This window comes from Chiloscyllium plagiosum, chromosome 5 (assembly GCF_004010195.1).
Source record: "Chiloscyllium plagiosum isolate BGI_BamShark_2017 chromosome 5, ASM401019v2, whole genome shotgun sequence".
NCBI lineage: Eukaryota > Metazoa > Chordata > Chondrichthyes > Orectolobiformes > Hemiscylliidae > Chiloscyllium > Chiloscyllium plagiosum.
In genome coordinates, this window is record NC_057714.1 from 19,165,286 (window position 1) to 19,176,567 (window position 11,282).

The following is an 11,282-nucleotide window of genomic DNA, read 5'->3' on the forward strand; positions in this document are numbered from 1 at the left end:
ACAGGGCCCTGGTGAGACTGCACCTGGAGTATTGTGTGCAGTTCTGGTCTCCAAATTTGAGGAAAGACATTCTGGCTATTGAGGGAGTGCAGCGTAGGTTCACGAGGTCAATTCCTGGAATGGCGGGATTACCTTACACTGAAAGACTGAAGCGACTGGGCATGTATACCCTTGAGTTTAGAAGACTGAGAGGGGATCTGATTGAGACATATAAGATTATGAAAGGATTGGATACTCTGGCAGCAGGAAACATGCTTCCGCTGATGGTTGAGTGCCGAACCAGAGGACACAGCTTAAAAATACGGGGTAGACCATTTAGGACAGAGATGAGGAGAAACTTCTTCACCCAGAGAGTAGTGGCTGTGTGTAATGCTCTACCCCAGAGGGCAGTGGAGGCCCAGTCTCTGGATTCATTTAAGAAAGAGTTGGATAGAGCTCTCAAAGATAGTGGAATCAAGGGTTATGGATATAAGGCAGGAAGAGGATACTGATTAGGAATGATCAGCCATGATCATATTGAATGGCGGTGCAGGCTCGAAGGGCTGAATGGCCTACTCCTGCACCTATTGTCCATTGTCATATGAGGGGGATTGTTTTCTTGTGTGACTGTTGAATATTTTTATGTGTGTATCTGACTGCTACATCAACTTATTGAACAGTCAAATTTCAGTAAGTTACTTTTTCTTCCACCTCTGGTTTTCCTCTGCAAATCATTATTTTCTTGCCCTTGGTTTCCTTTACTCAGTCAGATGGCTAATGCCTGATTCTCAGAACATCTGCCACGCTGGCTTCTGAAATGAAACAAGAACATGGGGATAAAATTGACAGGAAATATACAAAAACGTTTACAAGTGTCACGTGAACAATTGTCATGTGATCTGGACATAACGTGCTCAGACCTGAACCAATTCCTTCAGCAATATGGACAACCCGAGCAAAGCAACACTTTGTTTATGACCTTTCCTTTTAAATTTGTTTGTTAAGGAACGGTTTATTAATCTAAAGAAGTCATACAATTTTTTTGAGTTACAATAACGTTTTTGAAGTACTGTGACTACTGGAATTGGATTCTAATATTTATTTTAGTAAAATTGAGCAAAAGCGACCTTTTTTTCATAAAACGTTAAGTGATCACTGCGGAACAACTACTGTGAACGCGAAACCAGAATATTTTCGTGGGGATCACTTCCTATACGTGGAGGAGTGTGTCGGTGAAAACATTAACACGAGCCATCACGGCGGAATTTTATGAAGGTAATGAAAATCGTCCGCCTGATCAGCGACCTGTGCAGAAACACTGCAATTTTGTTATTTATCGATGAGGTTTGAGGTTATTGCTGCTGAAAGGGGCAAGTTTAATTGGCCGCTTCCCCGTATCAATCATTGTGTGTGTGTTTAATCCAGGAGTTCCCAGAGCTTAAACCGTGCCTGCTAAATACAAAAGAAGTAGGGGAGAAAACCCTGTGAGAAATGAGATGGGAATGCGAGAAGTTTGTTTTCAATCCTGCGCTATTTCATATTCGGTTCAATCCAGACTGTCAGCTCGCAAGTTTTCTGCAAATGTACAAATATACAGAAGATAGCGATTAAAATCACAGAAAAGCGAATGAATCTGTTGAAACCCCTGTGGATACAAAGTTGGCTATAGGTGTGTAATGGGAATTAACCTGATCCTTTCAGTCAAATTTTATGCGGAAACGGCCAGCAGCAAATTGAATTTTCAGTGTTTAAGCGTGTTCCGGCACACGGTATATACAGTATATCTGTGCCTGACGTAATTTGGCATTTCCTCTCGGCGAGTGAATAAGCAATGTTCAACCGCCTTGTCTCGAACATGGCCAGCCTTCATTAAATCTTCAACAACAACAAAAACAGAAATTGCTGGAAAAGCGATTTTCAGAAGAATGTTAACTCTGAAGTCTCACCACAGATGCTGCCAGACCTGCTAAACTGGTCCAGTAATTCCTATTTTTGTTTCTGATTCACAACATTCGCATATCTTTTGGTTTTCATTAAATCTTTGCTTGTGCAGGATGGATTTTTTTTATGTTCAGTCAGTTGGGAGACTTTTTTTGGCATTGTACAAATAAACTTGAGAACAAAGATAATATAAAATGTTGGTGCATATCAGAACTTTTGCAAACCTTTGGACTTTTAAAATAAAAACATCAACTCAAACTGGAAACTTCAGAGTTAATTTGGAACAGTTTCCCAAAATGTGATTTGGAACTAACCAGATAATGATTTTTCAATGTACTTATGTAGAATTAGTGGTTAATTAATGGTTTCAAAGTAAAGGCTCATCTAGGGGAAAAAATGATAGAATTTCACATTCATTTAGAGGATGGGGATCTTGGATCTGAAATGAGTGTCTCAAACTTGCTAGCAGTTGTCTAAAGTGAACTAGGAAAATAGATTAAAAGGTAAAATGGATAAACAGCTGCAATGGTAGGCATTTCCAGAGTTATTTTGTACTCTTGAACAAAAATACATTCAATTGATAAGAAAAAAATTTTGAGATGGATGTTAACAATGGTGTTTAGTGGATAGACAAGGTATGTAAGGACGTGACAATATAATTGTGATGCTGTGCTAGTAATCCAGAGGGTTGGGTGAATCCATGCGTTCACATTCTGCCACAGCAGTTAATAAAGCCACTCTCAATGGTGACAATGATGCAGTAACTACTTTGCAAATCCATTTGGATCACTGAAACCTGTTAGGAAAGGAAATCTCCTGCCCCTATTTGATCAAGCCTACATGTGATTCCAGATCCACAGCAGTGTGGTTACCTCTTAACTACCCTCTGAAATGGTCTAGAAATCCACTTGGTTCAATGGCAATTAGGGGTAGACAGCCCACATCCTATGAAAGAAATACAAGAAAATGTTGAGATTAATTGTGGGCCAGCAGATTAGCAAAATTTTATTATCCAGCAAATGACTGAATAAAGGAAGAAAGCACAAAATCTAAAAACAATAAGAGCTTCTTAGATTAGATTACTTACAGTGTGGAAACAGGCTCAATGTGCAAACTCCACACAGACAGTTGCCCAAGGTGGGAATTGAACCCAGGTCTCCGGTGTCTGTGAGGCAGCAGTGCTAACCATTGTGCCACCATGCCGCCCCAAGGGTCTAGGAAGGAAAGGTGTAGCTACAATATGTGTTGGTGCTTAGAAAATGAGATGGAATCCCAATAATAGTAGAAATATTGCTTGGAGTCTTTTAACACAGGGAGGCTGTTGCGCTGCAGCTCTCATACAATTCTTGCTGACCATGAGACACTCCCACTCTTACAACCTACCAATGATGGAAGAATTTGCATGTTGGTAATCAACAGTGGCTTTTTAATCCTGGTGGGTCAGAGAACTACATAAAAGACCCCGTACTGTTGTAAACACTGTTGTTTCTTAATTCTACTCAGATGCTTCCATGCATCTCTTTATATTCTTTGTTACCGCTGAAGTGATTTAATCCTTGATCAATAAGGCTAGTCCTCCAATGTCTTTTCCCTATCTTTGTTGTGCAACTTATAACCTTGAATATTCTCAGACCTGTCCATTTGGCAGGTATGTCTCAATAATGCTACTGCTTCATATCCTCCAAACTAAGTTTGCACTTGTTATTCGTTTAAATTTATTTCTGATACCCAGTATGCTATTGCAAAGGATGCTGATTTAGGCCACAACTGTAACCTATCCTGGTGTACTAATATTTTTCACTTACATTCGTTATTTTTCCTTTCTGTTTTAATTATCTATCATGTTTTGGCTTTCCCTTTACCTGTGTTATATGAAGCACAATTTTTGACTGTTACACTATTCTCTTCATTTAAAAAAAAACTAATTATTGATACACCTTTCCATCTGCAAATTCTCATCATGAACCACAACAACTGATCTTTCCCCCTCTCTCCAACAACCTGTTAAGGGATCAGAGATGTGTCTCACATGGTGCCAACCATGTTGTTAAGCAGATGTTGTGTAATTTTTTGATCAACACCTAAATCATTAAGTTACAACTGCTGGCTCATCTTCCTGTTGAATTGTATAGTGGACATCCAAGTTAAGGTTAACTTAATAATTTGGCAGGGATTGATGTGATATGAGAGAAAGCAAGCACCAAACCAAAACAAAAAAAAACTTGCTATTATGCACCAACCATGTGTAAGTGTATCTAAATCTCAATCACTTTGCACATGTATATCATTAATAACCAACACCTTGTCCTCTTTCATGTACTACATTTTTTGAGTTAATTTTAAATGTGACCTGATTCTGAAGGTATAATATGCTGTTCAAGATTACAATGCTAAAGTCACTATTAAGCATGGGTGCTATCTGTAGCATAAAAGCTACCGCCAGTGCACTACCCAACCAAAGAAGTAAAATTGGAGTTACCCCTCCAAATCACCAATCTCATATTGAAATTGTTAAAATTTACATTGTTATTTTGAGCAATTCTTCGGGCACATTTTTTGCACATATATTCAGATGTTAATTTTTGAGTATATCTGAGAATATCATCTAATTGTATGTTAATTCCTGTGTTTTTTTTAAAGAAAATATACAGTGTGCCAATTCTGGCTTATTAACTCAATACTTTTCTCTTGTAGGTCTCTGGACATAAATGTGTTGATAAGATTGGCGTCTACTCATAAACATTACACCAAGGAATCGACACCTAGTTATAGCACCTTTAGGTCCTCTACGCATGTATAGTTGTATTTAAACAAATTTGGAAGTACTGGTGAAGGCCCATAAAGGTTACTCAGTCGCTATATCCAATATTACACACGCTTCTAAACATGTATCAGCTTTTGACATAAATATATAATGGGGAACCTTTGTTATGGAAGTCCTTCTCACCATAATGAAGAAGAACCTGAATTGCAAAATGAGCGGGAAGCTTTATTAAGTTCGTGCGGCACATGTGTTCTTAATGAACAGACAACATCACCAGAGAACTCCGTTTCCAGCTGGAATACAACCAATCTGCAAAATAAAACTAGCAGTGCAGATACTTACAATAATGGTGAAATTGCAACAAAGAGGTAAATTCCTTTCCTTCAGAACTGGTGATTCCATCTTTTCATCTGTTTCACTGTTATTTCATAGCAAAATTTTTCTTAGATTAGCAATTCGACCTCAGTAATAGTTAATTGTAGACCTCTTGTTTTATTTGCTTGTGGGATGTGGGCACCACTGGTTGGCATTATTAGCATCTCTAGTTGCCATTGAGATGGTGGGGTGAGCCACCTCCTTAAACCACGTGCTGTAAGTAATTTATTTAAAGCAATCATTACATTTCCTTTAAATTGTACTCTTTTGTTCAACTTTTTAGGCAGTTAATAGATTTATCAGTTAACAGAAATCCACCGGCACAGGGGTGGCACGGTTGCTCAGTGGTTAGCACTGCTGCATGACAGCGCTAGGGACCCAGGTTCAATTCCTACCTTGGGCGACTGTCTGTGTGGAGTTTGCACATTCTCCCTGTGTCTGTGTGGGTTTCCTCTGGGGTTGTCTGGTTTACTCCCACAATCCAAAGATGTGCAGGTGAGGTGAATTGGCCAATTGCTAAATTGCCTAGTGTTAGGTGCATTAGTTAGGGGGTAAATGTAGGGGGATGGGTCTAGGTGGGTTACTCTGTGGAGAGTCGGTGTAGACTTGTTGGATTAGATTCCACACTGTAGGGAATCTAACCTTAATCACCCTGCGTTGCTTTACGACCGCAGACTGCCTCGGCTCGCTGTGTAGCGTGCTCACCTGCGAGACAGAAGACTGTGGGTTCAAAGCCTGACACTACACTAAGGGAATGCTGCACTGAAGGGCCTCGCTGAGCTCTCTCGTGGGCCAAAGGTTATGGGTTCAAGTCCCAGCTGCCCCAGAGATGTGGGTTAACTAAGAGTAACTCTTGCTGTACAGCCTCTGGGATGTGAGTGTTCCTGAGGAGTTGCATAGTTGGTGTTATTTAGCCTCGTGCTGACAATGCTCCTGACGACTGAGGTGCATTGTGACGGAATCCGTTATTTGGTGCAGTTATCTGCGCGCGCGGAAGGGCGTGCCACGTTCCGCGCTGATTTGCCAACGCTGTGTACACATAATTCCTCTCTACGATATCAGAGGTGGGTTACCTCTTTTTCCCCCCCCCCTCTCTCTGTGAAAGGACAAAACGTTTTTCTCCACAGAATATTTTCCACATTATTATTGTTTCGTTTTCCATATCTTAAAAAAAAATACACCGCCAGCGCTCCCGCGAAAAGCTGCTGTCGGCAACTACCCCCCCCCCCCCAACGTGAAGCTGACCGCCGCCGCCGCCGCCGCGCGTCACTTCCGAGAGATGCGTGACGTGACCGGATGTGCTTCGTGCGGTGGTGGTGACGTAGACGCTAAGACCAGCTCCCACTGGGCTGTGTCTAAAGTTGGATCCAAGTTTAGACAGGTTTAGCAATGACAAGTTGTTGCAAATGTAGGATTCGGGAGTTTTACTCAAATCGTGTTTTTTTTTGCCCAGTTGAGTTGTTTTGTGGTGGTGAGGGGTAAGTAGATTGGAGCGTTCTTCAGTAGTTCCAGGTTACTACCAGCTGATGAGGGAGATCTCATCCCTGGGGCTTTGGGCAGGCCCCGGCTGGCTGGGCTCAGACAGTACTCTTTTGAACATTTAACTTGGGCACCGGAGGCCAAACAAAAGTCAGAAGGAAGCTGTCGCACGCTTTTGAGAGAGAATTTCTTACGGGGGGCATTAAAAAAACTTTTTCACTGAAAGGGTGGTGGGAATCTGCCTGGGAAAGTAGTGGAGGCCAGAAACTTTACAACCTTGGGAAAAATGTTTGGATCAGCACTTGAAAAATAACAACATTCAAGGATATGGAACAAGTACAGGAAGTTGGAATTAGCACAACTCTAGTGACAGTATTGGGGTAAGGAGCGAGTCAAAACAGTCAAGGCAGGCAGGAACAAAGCAGAGAACAAGGTAGGACTGATATACTGCCAAACAGGTAAGGCAGATGAACTTGGGGATATTGAACTGGGGTGTCATAACAATTACAGGCACGGGGCTCAGGAATGGCCAGGACTGCCAGCTTAATGTTACAGGGTATGGATGCTACAGGAAGGATAGAAGGGGCAAGAGATGAAGCGGTGTGGCATTTTTGGTTATGCATAACATTAAACTATTTGTAGGGAGGTTATTCCTGGGAGTACATCCAGGAAAGTTATCTGGATGGAATGGAAAAATAAGAAAGGGATGATCACCTTGTTGGGATTGTATGCAATATTCAGCAGGAAATTGAGAAACAAACTTGAAAGGAGATCTCCTCAGTTATTTGTAAGAATAATAAGGTGGTAATGGTCAGGGATTCTAACTTTCCAAACATAGACTGGCCATTGTCTTAAGGGCTTATTTAGAGAGGAATTTAAGTATGTACAAGGAAATTTTCTGATTCGGTATGTGGATGTACCTACTAGAGAAAGAGCAACACTTGACTTATTCGTAATAAATAAGGCAAGGCATGTGACTGAGATCAGTGGGGGAGCACTTTGGGACTAGCGACTGTAATTCTAAAAGTTTTTAAATGGTGATGGAAAAAGATAGACCAATTTAAAAGTTAAAGTATTAAAGTGGAGGAAGACCAATTTTGACAGTAATGGGCAAAAACTTTTCAAAGTTGATTGGCGGTGGATATTTGCAAGTAAGGGGACAGCTGAAAAATGGAAAGCCTTCAAAAATGAGATGATGTTAGGGTGAAGGGCAAGGCTGGTAGATGCATGACTAGAGAAATTGTGGGTTTGGTGGGATGAAGGTAGCTGGGTCTTACGATAGGTAGATGAAGGGGGGGTTGAAAATGATAGGGTGGAGCGGAGAGGTGGGAAGGAAGATGGACAGTTCAAGAGGGCAGTGCTGAGTTGGAAGGTTGGGACTGGGATAAGGTGGCGGGAGAGGAAATGGGGAAATTGTGAAATCCACAATGACCCTGTGTGGTTGGAGAGTCCCATGGCAGAAGATGTGTTCTTCCTCCAGGTGTGGGTGGTTAGGGTTTGGTGATGGAGGTGGTCCTGGACCTGCATGTCCTTGGTGAAGTGGGAGGGGGATTCAACCACAAGGCGGTGCAATTGGTTAATGCGGGTGTCCCAGAGGTGTTCTCTGAAACAGTCTCCAAGATCAAGAAAAAGGAAGAAAATATATCTTTTAGTATAGACAGCATGGATTAAGTGAATCCCTAGAAAAGTATAAAAGCAGTAAAAGTATACTTGAAAAAAAAATCAGAAGGACAAAAAGGGAATATGAGATATCTTTGGCAATTAGGATTAAGGAGGGTCCAAAGGGAGAGTATAGGATCAGCAAGCCTGCCTATGTATAGAACTGCAGGAGATGGGATAGACACTAAATGAGTTTTTTGCATCAGTGTTTACTGTAAGGATGGACATGGAAGCTAGAGAAATTGGGGAAATAAATAGCAATATTTTGAAAAATCTTCATATTACAGAGGTGGTGGTGTTGGACATCTTAAGATTCATAAAAGTGGATAAATCTCTGCGACCTGATCAGGTGTATCCTAGAACTCTGTGGAAAGCTAGGGAAGTGATTGCTGGGTCTCTTGCTGAGATATTTGTATCATTGATAGTCATAGGTGAGGTGCTGGAAGACTTGTGGTTGGCTAAAGTGTCACTGTTTAAGCAAGGTGGTAAAGAAAAGCCAGGGACCTACAGACTGGTGAGCCTGACCTCATTGGTGTGTAAGCTGTTGGAGGGGATCCTGTGATATAGGATTTGCGTGTATTTGGAAAGGCAAGGACTAATTAGGGATAGTCACATGACTTTGTGCATGGGAAATCGTGTCTCTCTAACTAGATTGATGAGGGCGGACTGGTGGACATAATCTGTATGGACTTTTAGTAAGGTGTTTGAGGCTCCATGTAGTAATCTAACAAGGCTAGATCACATGGAATGCAAGGAGAACTAACCATTTTGACGCAGAACTGGCTCGACGGTAGGTGACGGAGGTTGGTGGTGGATGGTTGCTTTTCACATAGAGGCCAGTGACTAGCAGGGTGCCGCAAAGATTGGTGCTGGGTCCACTGCTTTTTGTCACTTACATAATTGATTTGGCATGCACATAGGAGATATGGTTTGTAAGTTTGCAGGTGACACCAAAATTAATGGAGTAGTGGACAGCTTATATCAAAGTACAACAGGACCTTGATTAGCTGAGGATGAGAGATGGAGCTTAATTTAGATAAATGTGAGGTGCTGCATTTTGGAAAGGCAAATCAGGGCAGGACTTGTACACTTAATGCTAAGATCCTGGAGAGTGTTGCAGAACAAAGAGACCATGGAGTGCAGATTCATAGTTCCTTGAAATTGGAGTTGCAGGTAGACAGGATAGTGAAGGCGGCATGTGGTATACTTGCCTTCATTGGTCAGTGCATTGATCTAGGAATTGGGAGGTCAAATTGCAGCTGTACAGGACATTGGTTAGGCCACTTTTGGAACACTGAAAGCAGTTCTGGTATCCCTGCTATTGGACAGATGCTGTGAAACATAAAAGGGTTCAGAAAAGATGTTGCCAGGGTTGGAGGGTTGAGCTACAGGGAGAGGCTGAATAGGCTGGGGTTATTTTCCCTAGGTTCGAGGCTGAGGAATGACACTATGAGCGGCATCAATATGGTGAACAGCCAAGATTTTCTTCCCCAGGGTAGGGGTGCCCAAATCTAGAGCACATAAGTTCAAAGTGAGAGGACAAAAATTTAAAAGGGACCTGAGGAGCAACATTTTCAGGGTGGTGCATGTGGAATGAGTTGCAAGAGGAAGTAGTGGAGGCTGGTACAATTGCAACATTTAAAAGGAACCTGGATGGCTATATGAATAAGAAGGGATATGGGTCATGTGTGGATATGTGGTCAGTATGGACGAGGTGGACCTATCGCTGTCTCACAACCCTTTCTCTCTGCCCCACTCTCCCACCCCCACCCCCCATTTATATCTCCGCCCCTTCCCCCTTCCCAGTCCTGATGAAGGGTTCTCCCTGAAACATTGACTCTCCTGGTCCTCAGATGTTGCTTGATCTGCTGTGCTTTTTCCAACACCATATTTCATTGACTCAGAGTGGTCTGTTTCCATGCTATACGTCTGTGACTCAATAATAGGGTGAAGGGCCTTTGTTTTATAATTCTATGACCCAATGACTATTTAAAAAAAAAGTCACCCTCAAAATTAAACTGAAATATGTCCATTGATCAAACTGTAACTTAGCATTTCACTCTCAAATATTTCCCCAACATGTGTATTTGTTTCCAGAATTTACAGTGCAGATTGTGTACCTAGATTTAGTTATCTACGAGAAATAGAAAAGACACCCAGTCTCAAGGTTATGTTGAGGTTATGGTCATAGCCTTCTAATGGCTCATGGGCATGGGTGGTAATAATACTGGCGGATTGAAATGCTTTGTCCCTGTTCACGAAAAAGGGAGTTAGCTAAATGTTATTGGTGGGGAATCTTCAAAAGACCCCAGTCATGGGGTGGACTATGCACTAAGAGTCAGAGAATCCTACAACATGGTGATAGGCCCTTTGGCCCAAACTGATCCATGCCGACCAAAATGTCCGTCCAGGCCAACCCCAATTCCCTGCACTTGGCCCATATCCTTCTAAACCTTTCCTATCGATGTATTTGTTCAAATGCCTTTTAAATGTTGTTAGCGTACCAGCTTCAAACACTTCTGCTGGCAGCTCATTCTATATGCGTACCACCCTCTGTGCAAAAAAAAGTTCCCTTTTATTCTTTCCTCTCTAACCTTAAACTGATGCCAGAGGATCCTTTATTCCCCAACTCTGGGAATAAGACTGAGTGCATTTACCCTAATCATGCCTCTCATGATCTTATACACTTCTATAAAATTCCCCCCCCCTCAGTCTCCTACGCTCTAAAGAAATAGGTCCTATCTTGCCCAATCATTCCCTATAATTCAGACCATTGAGTCCAGGCAACATCTTTGTAAATTTCTTCTGCACTTTTTCCTGTTTAATAGCATCCTTCCTATAACAAGGTAAAAACAATGACTGCAGATGCTGGAAACCAGATTCTGGATTAGTGGTGCTGGAAGAGCACAGCAGTTCAGGCAGCATCCAAGGAGCTTCAAAACCGATGTTTCGGGCAAAAGCCCTTCATCAGGAATAAAGGCAGTGAGCCTGGAGCGTGGAGAGATAAGCTAGAGGAGGGTGGGGGTGTGGAGAAAGTAGCATAGAGTACAATGGGTGAGTGGGAGAGGGGATGAAGGTGATAGGT

The 11,282-nt window shown here is 42.0% G+C and overlaps 1 protein-coding gene across 10 annotated transcripts in view; it reads left to right on the top strand.

The window, feature by feature from the left end:
- Positions 1-906: 906 nt before the first annotated feature.
- Positions 907-11,282, top strand: part of LOC122549739 (ubiquitin thioesterase otulin-like) — a 66,734-nt gene continuing 56,358 nt past the window's right edge. For 4 of the 10 annotated variants that reach the window (XM_043689662.1, XM_043689667.1, XM_043689665.1 and 1 more), the window contains exons 1-2: positions 908-1,254; positions 4,615-5,052. In XM_043689662.1, coding sequence (XP_043545597.1) covers positions 4,835-5,052 — 218 coding nt within the window. In that variant the 5' untranslated portion in view covers positions 908-1,254; positions 4,615-4,834. Of the gene's footprint in view, positions 1,255-4,614; positions 5,053-5,919; positions 6,124-6,360; positions 6,538-11,282 lie in introns of those variants that run through there. The other 6 variants (XM_043689668.1, XM_043689663.1, XM_043689669.1 and 3 more) reach the window with 6 other exon arrangements.